At 27.8% G+C, this 19,822-nt stretch overlaps 1 protein-coding gene across 1 annotated transcript in view; it reads right to left on the bottom strand.

The window, feature by feature from the left end:
• Positions 1-19,822, bottom strand: part of LOC100205884 (HEAT repeat-containing protein 5B) — a 143,078-nt gene that overhangs the window by 78,271 nt on the left and 44,985 nt on the right. Inside the window, exons 6-9 of the mRNA XM_065805682.1 lie at positions 9,529-9,766; positions 9,068-9,138; positions 1,770-2,417; positions 821-920 (exon numbers count right to left, since the gene is read on the bottom strand). Coding sequence (XP_065661754.1) covers positions 821-920; positions 1,770-2,417; positions 9,068-9,138; positions 9,529-9,766 — 1,057 coding nt within the window. The remainder of the gene's footprint in view (positions 1-820; positions 921-1,769; positions 2,418-9,067; positions 9,139-9,528; positions 9,767-19,822) is intronic.

Raw genomic sequence — 19,822 nt, 5'->3', positions numbered from 1 at the left:
TTTTTAGTTCAAACTGGCAAGGTTGAATTGACATTTTATTAGAACTAATTTTTTCTATAAGTTCTAAACTATTTTTTTAACACTCCATGGTTAAACATGGATAAACATAATTTTTAACTTGAAAGTAAATACAACAACTTAATTACAATACAGATTTTGATTTTCTTGTTCTACTGTTATTAAAACTATAAACTTTCTTATTTGTCCTTCTATAAAATATTTAGTTCCTCCTTGTATATTTAGTTTAGTTTAGAGGGTAATTTTCAAATTCAAAAAAAGTCTTAACCACGGAAAGACAATAACCCTGACTTTTTAATTTCTTGGATCCAATAAATTTTTAATGTTACTTAAAAGTTTTAATGTTACCAAAAAATTTATTTATTTTATAAATTTCATAGGGGTGTATATGATTATATACACCCAATTTAACTAAAGAATAGAAGCGGATGCAGCATTTTTTTATGTTTGAGATAGCTAACTTCCAGACACAGCGCAAACTCCAAACATTTGTAACATTATAATTATGTCAATAAAGGATGCTTTGCAAAAAATAGCAATAATTGGATCCAGGATATAAAATTGAATAGGGATAATTGGATCTTTAAAAACCTGAATTTTTTAAAATCTTAAAATTAAAAAAGCTTTTAAGTTATGCAAAATAAAGGTAATTTGTTAATCACCGTGACGAAAGTGTAAAAAAAATAATAATTTCTGAAACTAGTTTAGCATGTTCCCAACCTCACATCTTTTTGCATTTACTTTGTGTGTGTGTTTATTAAGTTTTAGAAATTCTTTTTTAATAGTTTTTTAAAAATCATACCTAGTGTACACAAGCTTCCCAACAAAACCCAACCAGTCTGCAGCAGCTTACTATTGGTGGCAGCACTTTTAAACATTTCCTCAGTAAAAATAAATACAGCCTAATATAAAAAAATTTATATAAATTTTTCATTATCTTAAATAATATGACAATGTTATCTATAAGGCAATTAAAAAAATTCTATTATTAATGATTGGTCAATGAAAATCTTCGAATGCAGTATACAGTATAATATATAGTATAGCATGTAAGCATAATAAAGGGGTTTCTAAACAGATAAAAAAAAGCTTAAAAGAGAAGGCCATTAAACCAATAATAAAGTGTAAAACTATATAACATTGCAAACCTTACCAGCAATTAAAATTTGCAACACATATTTTTAAATATTAAATTGCTTTTTTGTTTTTCTTCATTTGTAAATGTAAAAAAAAATAAAGTAATATCAAAAAAGAAAATAGCATGACCATAAAAAAAATGTTCAAGTTATACTGTTGTCATTACTGTTGTTTGGTTATTGTCACCATTGCTGTTGCTTGTATTAAATAAGAAGAATTAAAAAAATTAATTTACTAATTTACTAATAGAAAACAAATAAAACCTCTTTTAAACCAAATTAGAGCACTTTAAAACAACCAACAAAAGTTATATCAAATCATTTGAGATTAAAAAAGCGCTAGATGGAATCATTTAACATTAAAAAAGTGCTACATCGAATCATTGTACATTATATATGAATAAAACAAACATTTGTTCCAATCATACAATTTTTAAACCAATTTAAAACACATAAAAAACAAAAAATTCACCAATAAATAAGACAGATTGTTACTAGGGGTACACGTTACTAGTAGCAGGGTGATCCTGATTAATTATTCACTAAACATTGATTATTCACAAATATGAGACAATAAGATTTAAAAATAAAAAAAACATAAATAAAAAAATTTACCTGAGCTTTTTTAAAAGGTAAACCAAGAGGACACATGTGTAATCCACCAATAATACCTGATAATGTGTAACCATATCCTGCAACTGTGTCAGCAGAAAAGCGTAGCGTTTTCATCTTCTTTACACATTGGTCAATTAAATGAGTAATATTAGACGGAAGAGCGATACCGCAAGATCTAATGCACCATGCAGCAGATAGCCAAACAGCTGGCGCTGGGTGAGTAAGTGTTGAAAAAACAGCTTCAACAATTTCTTCCATTATGGATTTAATAGATGATGTAAGTGCTAGAATAAGATTGCTCAACTCAGATAACGCACAGACAAGAACATATTGGGTACTTCGTATATCCATATTAGAAATAATCAGTTCAGAACTATTTTCAGATGTTATCAACCCATGAATGATGTCTATTTGCTTTAAAATAATTTTGCAAAGTTCTTTGATGGCTTGAATCTTTGAAGACTCTGGAAGCATACCACAAAGCACAGAATTTAAAATGAAAGAAATACACTTCCGAGAATAAACATTATCAATATGCGATGAAGTTGATTTTTGACTTGCTACTAATTCCAAAATATGAAAAATTATTTCTCCCAAGTGTTTTGCAACCCAAATTGAGCCCATTTCTCTGAAGAAAACAACATAAGCCTAAATAAAACATTTAAAAAAAACTTACTAAACAATTTTCATTACGCAAATTGTTTTTAAGTTAACTATATTACTGAAAATATTAAAGGGAGAATGCTAAAATTGTTTAACACTCGACCCTCAGACACAATATGCATCTTCACAATATGTGTCTTCACAATATGTGTCTTCACAATATGTGCCTTTACAATATGTGCCTTCACAATATGTGCCTTCACAACATGTGCCTTCACAACATGTGCCTTTACAATATGTGCCTTTACACAATAAATTCACACAAAGACTTCTAAAACATGTTATGTTAACTCTCAAAACATGTTGTGTTTACTCCCTAAACATGTTGTGTTAACTCCCAAAACATGTTTTGTTAACTCCCAAAACATGCTTTGTTAACTCCCAAAACTTGTTTTGTTAACTCCCAAAACATGTTTTGTTAACTCCCAAAACATGTTTTGTTAACTCCCAAAACATGTTTTGTTAACTCCCAAAACATGTTGTGTTAACTCCCAAAACATATTATGTTAACTCCCAAAATATGTTGTAGTGATATTGAAAGAAGTTTTAAAAAAAAAAACTAAATTTTTTGATTAAAACTAAAAAATAAATCTACATAAAAACTAAATAATAAATGTACATAAAAAACTTACCATGTATTTTTAGTTTTTTTACCATTTTAGTTTCATCCAAAAGTTTTTACAATAAAAAACGGGCGCTTATTGACACAATTTATCAAATTGATAATTTTATTGAAGCACATTTAATTCTTAATAATTAAGTGTACTTGATTAAAATCATTTAACTATCACTTTATTCAGTAAAATAAGTCAAAGATGACAAAATAAAACACTTTTAAAATATAAAACAAAATTAAATTAAGAAAATTTTACTACTTATCTAATTTTTTCTTTTTTAAATAAAACTTTTTTAACTAATCAGCAAAACAAATTTATTTATACTATATTTCATTAAACCCCCAAAAAAATCATAAAGGGGAAAAAAAGACATAACTACAAATAACACAGTATTGGACAACTTGTTAAAGGATATAAACCTCAAAGAAAAACCAAGTACAAGAAGCAAACAAGTTGACTCTTTTTGATGAAAAAGAGGGGGAAATAGCTGGTAGGAATGCCAAAAGAAAATCCAAGAAAATCTGCTGTGGCCTTAAATGATGAAGTTTTATCAAGTTAAATGCTCTTTGACCACCAAGTGTTGCCTTTGTAAGGCTTCCTTGTTTGGCACAAGACCGGTAAGACCTTCCTTGTTTGGCAAAAAACACTTTAAAAAAACGTTTCGATTGGACACCAAATCAGTGGGCAAAACTTCTTTGGAGTGATGAATCTAAGTTCATGCTATTTTGATTAGATGGAATTATGTTCAACATCTTGCTGGTGAAAGATTAAATCCCAAGTACCAACTTCATTTAAAATAAACGCATTTTGTGTACGCATTACTTTATTATTTTTGTTTCTATTTTTACAAAGAATTGTTTAAAAACTTTTTTTTTAAACTTGACTTACTAATGAAATGATTGAAAATCACTACTTTAAAAAGACTACTTTTTTATTAAAAAAAAATTTTTATTGCGACTTTTTCAAAAACAATGTCTATGCAATTTAAAAATATTATATTTTTTTCATTTCAATAATTTAATTTTACTTTTTAAATAAACAACAATTTAAATAAAATTTGTTCATTCATTAAACAATCATTAGAAGTAATTTGTAAAAGCGCTTTACGTAACTTTAATAAAACGTTTCAAAAGTTTTCAATTAATTTATTTCAACCGCAATTAAAAATTCTTGAGTTTGAGTTTTATTTTACAGCTTATAAATTTTCTTTTTAGTAAGAAATTGTTTTCTTTTTTAGTTTTTTTAATTTTTTTTCAGACTTAAAAAAAAAGACTTAAAAATGCTAAGCTAGCGTTTTTTCAGCTTGTGCGCTGAAAAGTTTAAATTAGATTTAAACTTTTCAGCGCATTTCTGAAATGTTTAAATCATCAAAACATCTAAACAGTCATGGTCAAGTTGTCAACAAAAAAAATCATTAGCGTGGTCAGCAATAGTCTTCGATCACACGCCATTCCTGTTCAAGCCGGGTTTTTGACTCTAAAGATTATTCAACGAATTACTGATGTTTTGAAAACAATTATTTATAACCATATATGTATTTTTAATTAATAAAACTTCAAGTATTCTAAACTTTTAAACCGCAGAGAAACCATACTTTTTTAAATTACATAATTAAATGTTATTTTGAAAAAATGTTTTTATTTTCAGATAAATAATATTATTAGCTATATTCAGTGAAAATTTCAAGAATATTGAATGCACCATTCAAAATTTATAGCAAAAAAGTGAATGTCCTTAAACTTTAGGACGCTACTGTATAGTGCATATATCAACCAAGCTAAAGTAAAATATTAGCAAGCACTTAAAAAATCAGGATAGGAAAAACCTTTTTTAAATTCACTATTAAACAAAAACCAACTCAAAGAAATTGAAAACAAAATATCATATAGTTTAACCATCCTTTTAATAAAAACATCTCCACATAAGGTTTTTCCATCCCAATGAATTTCCAAAAATTCAGGTGGAACCCAAGTTTCTTCAATTAATTTAGCTTCTGTAATTCTGTTAGCTAATCTAGCTCTGATGAACTGATGTTTTAGAAATTGTATTACACTTTCTAAAACATCAGTTCATCAGAGCTAGATTAGCTAACAGAATTACAGAAGCTAAATTAATTGAAGAAAGAACTTTAATTGAAGAAAGACTTTAGCAGTCTTTCCCAAAATAAGTAACTATTGTTTCTTACTAATACTGAATCCATCAGCAACTGTACATGTTTCTTTCAATAGTTCTCTTTTTGAAATTTTCAGCATTATCACAAATTTGCAATGATGGGTTTTTTTCTCTTTCACTGAAAAATTTTCATATCTTCCATCTTCTTCCATGACATATGAAGAAAATTTGGCGCCCTCATTGACTTATTATCATCAGTAATGGTTGAGCAAAATTCAAGATTTTTGAGTTACTGTTGCTTGATATGAAACAATTCCTTTCTTTTATGGTACTGTAGTTTGATGTAACGTTGTCGCTCTTTTTCAGCAAGTATTTTGTCTACTCCAACCATTGAGCCAACATGAGGAAACATGTTTTTGCTTTACTTTTTTTTCTTGTTTTATACTTTCAGGAATTTTTTTCAGTGTCTATATTCTTATACCAAACGGACAATCTGATCAGCACAGTCCTTCGTGTTAGACTTCGTTGGAATATGAGCAGGTAACAAACTTTCAATGATATTGCTAACTAAAAGATTTGCAATGATTCTTTTTTCTTTTCTAGGATCGTTTTCTTTCTCAAAAAGATATTTTTGCAATATAGCTCTATTCAATGGTAGCTTTCCTCCTTTAAAGTTTTCTAAGGAAAAACCAACAATCCAATGATTTAAACGAGAAGAATACCTGCTTTTTTTAGCAGCAATATTTTTGTTTATAGCAATAGCTGGAATATGTATTGAATCTAATAAGGGTTTTTTTCCTAGATAGATACATTATTTCCTAAACTTTTACTAAGTCTACCAAGCTTCTTTGGTATGGGAGTCAACTTGTTTCTCTGCACAGTGGCCTTATTTGTCAAGGTTTGTGTTTCGGAGTTATATAGTTCAGAGAGGGGTATAACCACCATTAAGTAGCCTCCTCATCTATATTGGCCTTCTTGGCCTTAGGGAGGTGAATTTAAATTAAAAAAAATTTTAACAAAATATAAACTCTGTTTGTATCTATATGTTTAGATATAAAGGATACAGAATAAGGTTCATTAAAAACTTTATAAATTAAACTTATTAACATTGCGACATGTTTTTAAGAACTATTGTTGTCTCAAGAGAATTAAAAACTTAAGACTTAATTAGAATAAGAGTAACTAAACTGAACTATGTTACGCTACATTTGTGGTGTCTTGAAACAAGGGATAAGTATAATTAGTCATAAAATAGTCAATTTTGTAGAATTATTCCTTACTGATTAACAAATAAATTGTGTGAGCCCCACTAAAAGTTAATAACAGTTAGTGGGTAAAAATGTTGTGTAACACTTATGCAACCCATTACTTGAACTTTAAATATTTTAAAGTTATCTAAATATTGTTCTAAATTCGAAATTTTTAGTATTTAGCATTTTTAGATCAAATGTCATCACTGATAAAAACCCTGGTTAAAATTTCAAAAAAAAGTTTTAAATGTAAAGCATACATTCTTAGACTTCAGAGCAATCACTATTATTATTTATAGATACAATGAAATCAATATTGTCTTTATTGATTGGAGGCAGCCGTGTTTTAACATTTGAACACATTTATGTTCTGTATGCTACTGTTTACATTAAGTGTCCAGGATATTTTCATTCTCAGAGCTAAAACTTCGCTGTGTATTTATGTATACATACATATATACATATCAATAGTTCCATTGAATTGATATTTATTTTTAATAATATAATTGAATATAAAACATCAATATATTGAATATTAATATTGATATTTTATATTGAAATGCCTCCTCATATAAAAGAACAACTTTAAAATATCACTATGATGAATGGCATTGAATGATGAAGCATGAAAAAATAATTTGAAAAAACAAAACTAACATTTGAGAAAATCTTTTCTTAGTACTTGGCATAACCATTTGTTCTTTCAACAAATTCAAAATAATAAATATTAAAATGTAAAAAACATATGCTTATATTCTTAAAACAGTTATATAATGCAATCACCATAAAGCTACAGTTATTCTAAAATAATTTTTAAGCTTTAAAAGCAAGTTTAAAAGCAAGTTTAAAAGTTTAAGCCAGATGTTCAATCAAAGTAATAGTAAATAATGAAATTGCCACCATTTTAATTGTGTTTTATAAAAACATAAAAACTTGAATCATAAAAAATAATGTGTACAGACACATTAAATCTTTAATGATAACATCTTTTTTTTCAATTGAAATGTAAAGTAATTTTTTGTTTAAACGAGTTTTATTTTTATCTTGCAATTTTTAATTAAATATCTTTAGACTGTTTAACAGAAAAAGTGAAAAAAACAAACTTGAATATAACAAATTAATTTAAAAATAAATAAATAAATAAATGTTAGTCAAACGCTGTCAGCAGGGTTGGGGTCAAATGCATTTGATCAAATACAAATACATTAATTTTAGATTTCCAAATAAAAATATATGCAATTGGCATTTTCTAAATACAAATACAAATATTTGTACACTAGGTTAAAAAAAAATTTTTATCAGTCTTATCTTGAAAAAACAAAGATTTTTTCAAGATAAGACTGATAAAATGGTATACTAAATAGAAGAATGTAAACAAGTCTTTTAACAAACATCCCTTTAAAAAATTGTGATTTATTTTAGCGTTAAAAATGAAATTTTAGGCAAATTACTAAGCCGTTGAATAAAGAAAGAAAGCGGTTAAGCAGCTAAGCAATTAAGTAAAGAATACATTTCAAAGGAGAATTATTCTCATTCTTATGATGATATCTTTCAACATAAATGTATATCTAAACAATATATCTCTATTCTAAATATATACAATTGTGAAATTATTGTTTATTTAACATTCTTTTTAATTTTTCAACAAATATATAGAACAAGCTTTGTTCTAGATATTTGGTGGTTAATTTTATAAAAACAAAAAATTTTTTAATTAAATTCAAATAATTAAAAACTTTAAATTTTACAACTTTGAACTGATTTACAAAAAAAAAAAAAAAATAATTTTTTGAAAATAAATCCTAAATAAATTAAGATTTTCATCCATCTTTAAATAATTAAAAACAGAACTTTTTTGCAAATCTATTCTTTCTTCTTGAGCTTTTTTCCATTTTCATTTTTCAGCTATAAAATTGTTTTTAGTTCCTTTTATAGCTGACATGGATAAATCAATCTTAAAATTTCAATTATTATATAAATAAATAAACTATGAAATTTGATAATGGCTAAGTTAATCTCTTGTAAAAAGTTTTAGATTAGCGCTATGGGACGTTCATTGTTACAATTATTATTGTCTAAACATAATTGTTTAAATGTAAATCGTTAATAATTATTGAAAGATAATTGTAAAATGATTAATTCATAAAAATTGTCCAAACGGGAACTTTTGAATATTTGCCTTAATGGACAAACTGCACCTGATGGTATGTCTCGGGAAGAAACTTCCAAGAAGATACTTTTACCACAAACCATGACAAACTATATTTCAAGGTTTGTGATTTGGAGTTGTGAAAACAAAACAAAAAAAAAAAATTTCCTTTTCAAACCTTTTCAATTATAGTGCTCACTTTTTTAATAGTTATTTTTTGGTTTATATGAATAATTCTTAAAATTAAATTCAGATGAAATTCTTCATATATTTATCAGAGGAATTCCATACAAATTTGACTTTAAAGATAATCTCATATATCCATATCTCTCAAACTTTGGAAGCTTATTTCAACTGACTATTTGATTTAATAGAATCTATTTACCCAAATCTATATTTTGTAACTCTAAAATATATCAATAGAAAAGTTGATCAAAATGAATTTATGATTTTTTTGAAATTTTTAAGCAAAAAATGCTATTAGTATTTGATAACAACAACATTTACCTGAGTAACACCTATTCGTATCTCACGATTCATACCAGATTCAACACCATTCCTAAGAAAACCACTACCACCTGAAAAAAAAAAGATTCTTTTACTTTAAAAACGGACAAGATATACTAAAATATGAACAGAAAACAATAAGAATGAGGAAATATCTCTCCAATTAATTTGTAAATAACAAAATGGTCTGTAAGATGAAAAACAAAATGGACTGTCAAATATTTTTTTACTTTAAAGCTTTATTTTTTTCTTTATAGTTATTGTATTTTTTAAATATTTGATAAACCTAGTTCAACTAGCTTGATGTGAAGGGATCATTACTTCACAAGATTTATTTGAATTTTAAGATCTTAATTTACTTGTTTTGTTTTAAAAAGTAACCAACATAGTGAGAAATAAAATTTTAAAAAACATTAAAAATTAAACTAAAAAAACATTTTTTTTTTCCTTCAGAAAAATACCTTTTAAAAATGCTGAAGCCATAATATTAAACATATCTTCAGTAGTTTTTTTTCCTTTAGTGACTCCACTTGGAGGCTGGTGAGTCTGGGAACCAGCCATTAAAACACCAAACAACTGTGCAATTTGAACTCTGACATCATAGTTTGAACCTTCCAAACCTCTGAGACATGCAGATACCATTGAGTCTAATTCTGATGTAAACAAAAAATCTGCATGTTTTGTTAACTCCAGGGCGCACTGGTAAAACAAACACAAATGTCAAATAAAAAAGTTCATAACAGCTAATAAAAAATCCCCACAGCTCCTTATTTCAGCATGACATTTCAAGCAAAGCTAAGTACACTATTATATTTTATTTATATATATATATATATATATATATATATATACATATATATATATATATATATATATATATATATATATATATATATATATATATATATATATATATATATGTATATATATATATATATATGTATATATATATATATATATATATATACATGTATATATGTGTGTGTATATATATATGTGTGTGTGTGTGTGTGTGTGTGTGTGTGTGTGTGTGTGTATATATATATATACATTTATATATGTGTGTGTATATATATAAATAAATATATGTGTGTGTATATATATATGTGTGTGTGTGTGTGTGTGTATATATATATATATATACATATATATATATATATACATATATATATGTGTGTGTATATATATAAATAAATATGTGTGTGTCTGTGTGTATATATATATATATATATATATATATATATATATATATATATATATATATATATATATATATATATATATATATATATATATATATATATATTATAATATATGTATATATATATGTGTGTGTATATATATATATATATATTAGGGTGGTTTTTTTTTATATAGAAAAATTTGTTTTTAAATTTTTAATTGCACAACCTTCTTATGGTGAGACCGGTTATAAAAAGTATATAGTTAAAATGGAACTTCTTGTAATCTTGTAATTTTATTTTTATTTAATACAAAATACTGCTATAAATTGATCTAAAAACAAATAATATAAAGCATTATAATGTTACAACATAGATAGTTTAAAGAAGACTGGAAAGTACAACCAAATTTAGATTTACCCCCTCAGCATTATTTACCAAAAATTGCACCTAAGTGCATATTTTGATTTCATTATTGAAAAATGTAGGGAAAATAGGGGGGGGGTGTATCATCTAAGACTTAATTGTTTTATTATTTGACTTTGAGCACTTTATATTTATTAAATTTCTATTATAGTGAAAAAGTATTAAAATATTACTTAAGAAGATAGCTGCTTCAGACAAAGCAAGCTCAACTACAAATGTTTGGCTAGTTGGACATATTCTCTCAACAACAGATGGGCCGAGTCAGTTGCCAACAAGTGGTATTGCCCTATTTAGAGCTTTTTATAAAATGATAATCAAAAAGTCAAATAATTCAATATCCTGTAACACAGTTGCACATGAAGTGATTTTCTGGCTTAAGGCTAATATTCCAACTATAGCAAAGCCTTATGTAGTTGCTAAACTAAAGAGTATTCACAAGCAACATGTTCAAGTGTCTAAGCACAGGAGTAGAAAATCAGCTATTCAACATAGGTATCAAGAAAAATTCACTGCCAAGATGAATACACTTTTTGATATTGCCCATGGTAAATGGGATTGTCTCATCAAGATGAATGAAGATAAACAATTTCTGATAGACCAGAGAGGTCCCCGAAAGATGTTAATGACATCAGAAGACTAAATGTATAAGAAATCAGTTGTAAAATACAGAAAACGCAAGCTTGAAGAAAAAGGCGCTTTGAACAACATAAAGAAAGTAAAGTTATATCTATAGATACATAAATGGATTACAATTCAGATTACTCTTTAGATGAAAATTCTGACTGTGATATGTCAATTCAAACACAATAAGCTTTTACTCGTCCAAATAATTCAAAACATTCTACTATGGGCACTAGTCAACTCTCAATAACAATATCCAAATGTTGTATTCTTGACAATCAACTCTTTCATGCAGCATTAGACCGAAAAAAAATAACACGACAACAAGCAATGATGGTTGTCATACCAGCCCTAGCTGCAATTGGTATTGATGTAAATAAATTAACATTTTCACGTTCCAATCTAATGGAAGTTTAAACTACATCCCTGAATCTCTTGCAATAGCAGTAAGAAAAAATTTTAAACTCTTGATTCCACTAGCTGCTAATTTTGATGGTAAAATGTTGTTGAATGTTGTTAGAACCAGACGTGAATGTCTGCCAATTGTTGTATCTGGCTTGGATATTGAGAAATTATTAAGGATCCCTGAGATACCTGCTGGCAATGACGCTCTAATGGGACAAAAAGGTAGTTGAATTCATTCATGAATGGCCTGGCATTGAGGAGCATCTTGCAGGTCTTTGCTTTGACACAACTGCAAGTAATACAGGAAGTCATAATGGGGCAATAACTGTCATACAGAAGTCAATGAATCGAAGAGTTTTGTTTTTAGCTTGTCGACATCATATTCTTGAAATCTGTGCAAATGCAGTGTTTGATGCGTTTTTTGTATCAAAAAGACCAAACATTGAACTTTTTGGTAGAGTGAAGTCCAGGTGGGAGCTGATTGAAAAATCAAAGTTTGAACCACTTGAAAGTGATAAAAGTGGAACTGGATGCATTACAAAGTTTGAAAAAGAGTGGGTTGCATCTCGAAAATCCAATGTGGTAGAAAATTTGAAAATACTTAAAGGAAACGCAACCACGTGATGATTATAAAGAATTTAGAGCTAGCTCTTCTCCTTTTGGGAGAAAATAATGATACAACAACTATTTGCATTCCTGGGGCTTACCATTGTGCAAGATGGATGGCTAAAGGTATATACTCTTTAAAAATTTTTGTTTTTCGTCATCAGTTAAATATCAGAGAGAAAGAAATTGGGATTTTAAGAAGAATATGTCTCTTCATAACCACAATATATGCATGCTTCAGGTTTTCAGCACCTCTCACAACAGAAGTACCAAAAAATGATCTCCTTCTTTTAAAAGTAATCAAAAACTATTGTCAAGTTGACAGTTAAGTTGCAAATGTTACAAAAAATAAAATTAAACTTCAGTTATGGTATTTAAGTGAAGATCTAGCTGCTCTCCCATTATTCAGTGATAAATTTTCTGTTGAAGAGAAAATGGAAATTGAAAATGCCTTACAAAAAGAACCATTACCAGGCAACAATAGAAGACTTGCTCCAAACAAGATTTATACATTCTTTAAACTTTCTATAGCTAACTTTGTTACCTGACGCTCAATGAATTTGTTTGACTTTTTCAATCTACCAAAAGAATTCTTGACATGGTCTCCTAAAACTTGGGCTAATCCTGATGACTATAAGTCTGCTTGTAAGATAGTTCATGACATTAAAGTGGTAAATGGCTGTGCAGAACGGACAATTAAATTAGCCACAACCTTTAACAAGTTTTGACAAAAAATGACAATCAACTTCAGCTTCTCTACCAAGTAGTTGAGTATCATAAAAAACATTTTTCAACTGAAGCTACAAAGAAACAGTTAAGTCATAATCATTCCAAATAACAACAATTTAATCTATTCAAATATGCATATATATATATACATATAATATTAACTAAATATATAGTTAAATACATTATAATAATAATGTTAATATATGGCTATTGTTTTTCTGCTATATTTTAATTTAGTTATATGTCAAGGTTTGATTAAATTATGTATGTTATTTCATCCAGATAATTTTAAAATTTGTTATTTGTAATATGTTTTCTTGAACAAATAAGAAAATTTTTAATTCTTTTAAAAGTTTCATTTGAGTACAATATTCTTTGTTATTTTTAAATTTATAAATTTCAATTATGCCTGAGGTAGAAATGGCTGGTAGAGGGACACTATTCGGGGCATATGGGCCATTGGTATTCACAATTAAAAAAACTGAAGAAAAAAAAAAGGACCTTTAATAAGTACTTTTAAACAGCTTTTTGTATCTTTACCCCCTTCCCCTAGCCCCAAGTTACCCCTGCTATATACATTCATACACTTGTCACCCTAATAAGTAAAACTGATGCATGTAACACTGGCAATAGTTTGTTTTAATACATTTCATAAATTTATCATTTTTGAAAAAAACGGGTCTCAAAAGGGCTTAAGAAACAGGTCCGGGGACCTAACATTTCTAGGGTGGAGTCTGGGAATAGGTCATTGCTATACACATTCTTATAATTTTTATAACCCTAATAAGTAAAACTGATGCATGTAACAGATACTAACCGATTTTAATACATTTTAGAAATATATCATTTTAGACAAAAACGGGGTTCTAAAGGGGTTACAAAGCAGGCATGGGGGACTACTTCCAATCATCAGTTTGCAACTTAGAATTTCTGAAAGATCATTAAAGTAAATTAAAAGGGGATTAGGGCCAAGGAGAGAACCTTGAGGAACCCCTGAAGTTACAGGATATGAAGAAGAGTGCTGTCCATCGAGGACAACTTTTATACTATGACTGGTAAGTCAGGATTCAATAATTTTAAAGAAGTTACCTGATATACTGTTAGAAGAAAGCTTATGAAGAAGACCAGAATGCCAAACTTTATCAAAAGTTTTAGAAATGTTGAGAGTGATAGCATTAACCTCTCCACATCGATTTAATGCACAATAAAACCTATCAGTTATTATTGTTAGCAAATCAGCTGTAGAACAAGAAGATCAAAATTCATATTAATGATCAGAAAGTAAGTTATTAGATTCAAGAAAGAGATTAAGTGTTTTGTAAAATAAAGACTCAAAAACCTTACTTATGATAGGAAGAAGAACAATGGGACAGTAGGTAGACGAGTCAGATTGCTCTCAAGAATTTTTGAAAATTGGGATAACAGATGCCGCTTTCCAGCAGGCTGGAAAACAAGACTTTGATAAGCATTTGTTAAATAGTTTTGAGTGTAGAGACGACAGCTCCGAACAACACTTCTGACTAGAACAGGTATGTTGTCCAGACCACAAGTCTGTTTTCTGGAGAATGGTTTTGCTGATATTTATGGAAGTAATGGTTTTGATTGGAAATTGCAGCAGCACAACGTGAGGAAATTCATGGAGACGAGTTAGAATTGTCGAGATTGGCTTGACTTGGAATCATTGAGAGGGAATAAAAGATTCCATGCCAGCCTGAATCCAAGAAGTTAAATAAGAAGCACATTTGTCTGCAGAAAGACGAAAAAAATCATGGAAAGAGTCCCAGTCAGCTTTAAGGTTGTTGTAAGAGGTATGAAAACACTGAAAACATCTACTTTTTGTTCTTTCAAAGAAGTAATATACATAAAAGTATCATATAACAACCTGAGCATTTTATTGCTTTTTTTAAAAAATGTGCAATTCTTAAATTGATAAACTTTATTTTAAAATTTTACTAAAAGATGTGTATTTTTTGCTTGTGAGTCTTTATTAATTTATATTTTTGATTTAAATATTTAGATACCCAAATACTACGATGATAAAATAAATTTATAGTTTCATAAAATTCATATAATGAGTTTTATGAAACTATTTTAAGTTTATTGCAACAAAAAAATTTTTTAAAATTCTTGGAAACTTTGAGCAAAATTTCCCAGAAATTTTCAACTCGACCCATATCATTCCATAAACTTATACTTCAGACTGTTTTCAGAGTTGTCAAAAGATATTTTCAAATGCTTGTATTCAGCTAATGTTTATTAATGAAGTAATAACTGAGATTAGGCAAGGTAGTTTTCCCATCATTTATCATGTGTTAGTTTATTATCAAGAACATAAACATATAAATAAAGGTCTGTTTAATTCAAGCCTGAAAAAATAATTCTGTAGACTTGCAATTTTCCCTCAATATTTTCTTATAATTGTAACAGTTGTATCAAAAATAATTATCTTAATTACATGCCATAGCTAATAGTTAAAATTGAGACTTTTTGCAAACCCAGCAAGGGCCCCAGCAAAATTATAAGATTTAGCAGGGGTTGATAGCCAGGGCTAGGATAAATTTTTAATACTTAATATATTATAATTTTATGCTTACGTTTACTATTTATTAAATACTAGCATACATTTATATATTTTTAAAATTTAATTTACTTCCAACTAGATTGCAAGCAACCACTATTAAGTTATGAGTTACTTTAAAATAGAGAATAAGTTAAAATACTAGGAAGCCTATAACTGAAGACTTAAAAAGTTTTAAGTTGTATAAAAAAGGAAAACATGAAGATGGGTAAAAGTTATAAGGCTTTTTTGATGTTCAAGGAAAAAAACTGAATTAATAAAAGTTTTTATAGCAAGAAGGGATAGATACAGTAAAAGGATGCAACTTGTTGAATAAAAAGCCAAGCAAGAATGAGTTTTGGTTTATCATTATAGATGATAACTCGTTTGAGCATTGACCATGATTGTATTTGTAGAAAAAAGAATGCAACCTTACAACAATGGGAGAATGGCTCAAGCACGGCAGATAAAGCAGGTCTAATTACATTTACAATGTGCTTTTAGACTTTGTCTGAGAGTAAAAGGGTAGTTATTCATCAATATAGGAATGCCAACAATATTGCAATATTTTTTTGCAGTAAATAAATGAGTTTTGTAGTCTAACAAAAGTTTTGGATTTTAAGTCCAGAATTTCAATCCACAAACTACTGCAAGCCTGAGGCTGATACAGAAAGAGATATCAGATTTAAAATCAACTTCTTGTCCTAAACAATTGAAAAGTAAAGATTTTTTGTCAAGACAAGAGTATAAAGTTGAGTCGTCACCAAATAGAGCCACTTTAGATTTCATGATGATCCTTATTGTAGATAAAAAACCATACAGGAGCAAAGATAGAACCTTGTGGTACCCTAAAACTATTTGAAATAAAGAAGAGAGTAGGCCTTTAAGAATAACTTTACTACTGCATTTAGAAAGAAATAATTTAATAACCTCAAAACCTTTATATAAAGAAAATAAAAACAGATTGTAGACTAATCGTAGGATAGTTAGAGAGGTCAAAATGTTTTCTAGAGTTTTAAAAAATCGGAACCACTTATTTAGCGCTTTTTAAAAGTTTAGCAAAAATTGAAGAGAGTTCTGGACAACACTTTTTTGAGACTATGATGGATACCTTGTCTGGAGCACAAACTGTAGAAGATTTATTCGAAAATTAACTTTAGCATTGGAAGCCAGAGTGATTTTGATGTTTAACAATGGGTTAATCTGTTTAGCTGTCAAGAAGAATATGGCCATTCAAGAGTCAAATTAAAGTAAGATTGCTTTACAAATAACTCTGCTTTATTCTGGGGAGAAGTAAAAAGATCAGACCCATGAATTAGAGATCAAATGTTAGACTTACTTTAGCTAATGATACTGTTGAAAACTAACCAAAAGTCTCTAGAACGTAACATCTGAGATAAGATACAAGATTTAGTAAACTGAGAATAACAGAGCTTAACATCAGACAGGATTTTTTTATATTGGCTTCTTGCAATAATAAAACAACATTTGTTTTTAAGAGAAATATTCTTGTAAAAAAGATGAAAAAAATGATTAATGTTTAATAAAGCAACCGCTCAAGATGGTGAAAAATGTGGAGTAGAATAAGACTTGACTTAAAATTGAAGAGAATTAATAAAAGCTTCCAAACTTTTATTCCATAAGGAATAAAAGCTTCCAAGATGCACTTTATGCATACATATTATGGATATAAACATATGTTTGCTATTTATTTAGATGCTGGCAAACAATATCCTTTTATTGTTATTGAGACAATTATCATTGTTATATAGATTTTAGTATTTATATGGTGTAGTATTTGCCGAAAGAGAAGATGGTCAGATGGATGTGGGGTGTGACGCTAGCAAGACAAGAAAAGGAGGCATAATCTTAGACAGATTAGAAAAAACGTATCGAACAACGTTTATTAGAAAAGATTAAAGTAATTTAGGTATCAGCATGTAGAGAGGTAGCATCTTCAGTAGAAAATGGTAGTGGTAGAAGTAAGAAAACTTGAAGAGAGTGCCTTACATATTGTATGAATGAGCTTTAGTTAAAAAAAAAAATGCTCTAGATTGTTTATATTAGAGGAACAGCATAAAAGAGGAAGGCTAAAACCCAATGATGATGATCATTATGATGATGATGATGATCATGATGATCATGATGATGATAATGATGATCATCATTATCGTCGTCATCATCATCATCATCATTATCATCAGGCATTAGCCTTCCTCTTTTATGCTGTTGAGGATGATGATGATGATCATGATAACAATGATGACTATGATGATGATGATGATGATGATGATGATGATGATGATGATGATGATGATGATGATGATGATGATGATGATGATGATGATGATGATGATGATGATCATGTTGATCATAATGATGTTTATATATGCATATATATACAAAATATAACATGAATTTAAAAAATATACTTTAGGATGTATAAATGTTTATGCAGCCCCTGTCACAAACCTGACCCTGGCCCCAGCCCCGGTCAAGTATCAACCCTGGCTACTTAGTAATAGTTAATGATCATCAAGAACAGTATTTATTGCATTGAATATTGTTCAATATTCAATGCAATTCAATATCACTTTTTCAATTGATCCAAGCAAGAACCACAAGCTTAATTTTGCTAAATAATTTTTTAGAACTATATCTTTGATTTTTTTTCTTCGCTCAACTTTTCTTCAATAACCTCCTTTCTTCAATAAACTTCTTGTGTATCTTTAGTTGTGGTGAAGTAGTCAGTTCTACCATTTGTTGACAACTAAAGATTATTAAGTCTCTGTCTTCCGGACTGCAGATTTCCCTGATTAAATTGGAAGATTTAACTTTTCCATAACATTTTTATCTCTTTCTTAACTTTTCACATTGGTGAAAAGTTTAATAACAAATTGAAATACCTACAAATACTTAATTACCAGACAGTTGGTTTTACTGTTTTTAAAAAGCACTGAAACTAATACTATTATTACTATTTATTTTAAGATAAATATACTCTGATACAATCAGAGTATATAGAATTTTCTTTAATTTAACAATGAAAAAACACTTTGAGTTTAACAATAATGTAAAGTATACAAATATGAATGTAACTATAAATTTACCAACTTGTATTCAGTCACAGGTTATGTTGGTATCACACCAAACACATTGTTTTTAAATAATTATTCAAGGTTAACAGCTAATGCATTTAATAATTAGTATTTATATTTACCTAATTTTTGTATAAATCATTTTAATATAGATCATAAATTTTTATATATTGCAATATAACTATAACAATAAAAAGATATGAGAAAACAGTTTCAGTTTTAAGGGGAGATGACACTTTTTAAGCTTATTTCTCCTCTCATAATGCAATGGAATTCAAAAAATTTAAAAGAAAAAAAAAATTAGTCCTTATGTTTATAAAATTCAGCTAAAATTAATTTAAAATAGTTTTAAAAGAATGATAAAGAAGATGTCATTAGTTAATTTACTGATGAAATAGAAAGTATTAAAACCAATCATATTTTTTCATTCTAAATTTGATCACAGCTTTTATTAATTTTCTGAACTTTGATTAATTTTACAATAGCTGGATATATAAAAAAGACTTCTATTTTCAAATTTTATATAAGGTAAGTAGGGCTAAAGCTTTTAGGGTTAAAGCCATTTTAAAAACTTATTCAACATTTTTTTATTTTATTTTCAAATTTTTAAAAACCAAAAAAAATAAACAAATTTAATGTAATTAAAAATTCTCCAAAATTCTATTGCTATCCTCCATATCCAAAACTCTATTATTATCATCCACATCAGATTATCTAAAAAAACGATCAACTTATACTTAAGATAAAAACTGTACAGTTTATTTATATATTGCTATTTATGTATTACTTTTACATTAAATTGTTGGAAGAAAGTTGTAGAAAAAAAAAGGTAAATAACTCAAATTTGGTACTTAAATCGAGTTTAGGTAAATTTGCAAACATTATCAGCAATCTTTACCTATCATATCTCTACCTAATCTTTATCAGCAGCCTCTACTTACATCAACATGTTGCTAAACCAACATTTATTTAATTTAACAGAATTTCAATTTTTGGAATAAAAACAAACAAAGTAAAACAGCAAAGTAGACTAATCATAGATAAGTGAGATTATTGTTGCAAATAAGCATTAAGAAAAGATTTGTCTAAAAAATCACTCCATTCTATCTTGGCATTATTAAATGACAAGACC

The sequence above is a fragment of the Hydra vulgaris genome, chromosome 09, assembly GCF_038396675.1.
Source record: "Hydra vulgaris chromosome 09, alternate assembly HydraT2T_AEP".
NCBI lineage: Eukaryota > Metazoa > Cnidaria > Hydrozoa > Anthoathecata > Hydridae > Hydra > Hydra vulgaris.
This window is presented reverse-complemented; position numbering and strand designations above follow the sequence as displayed.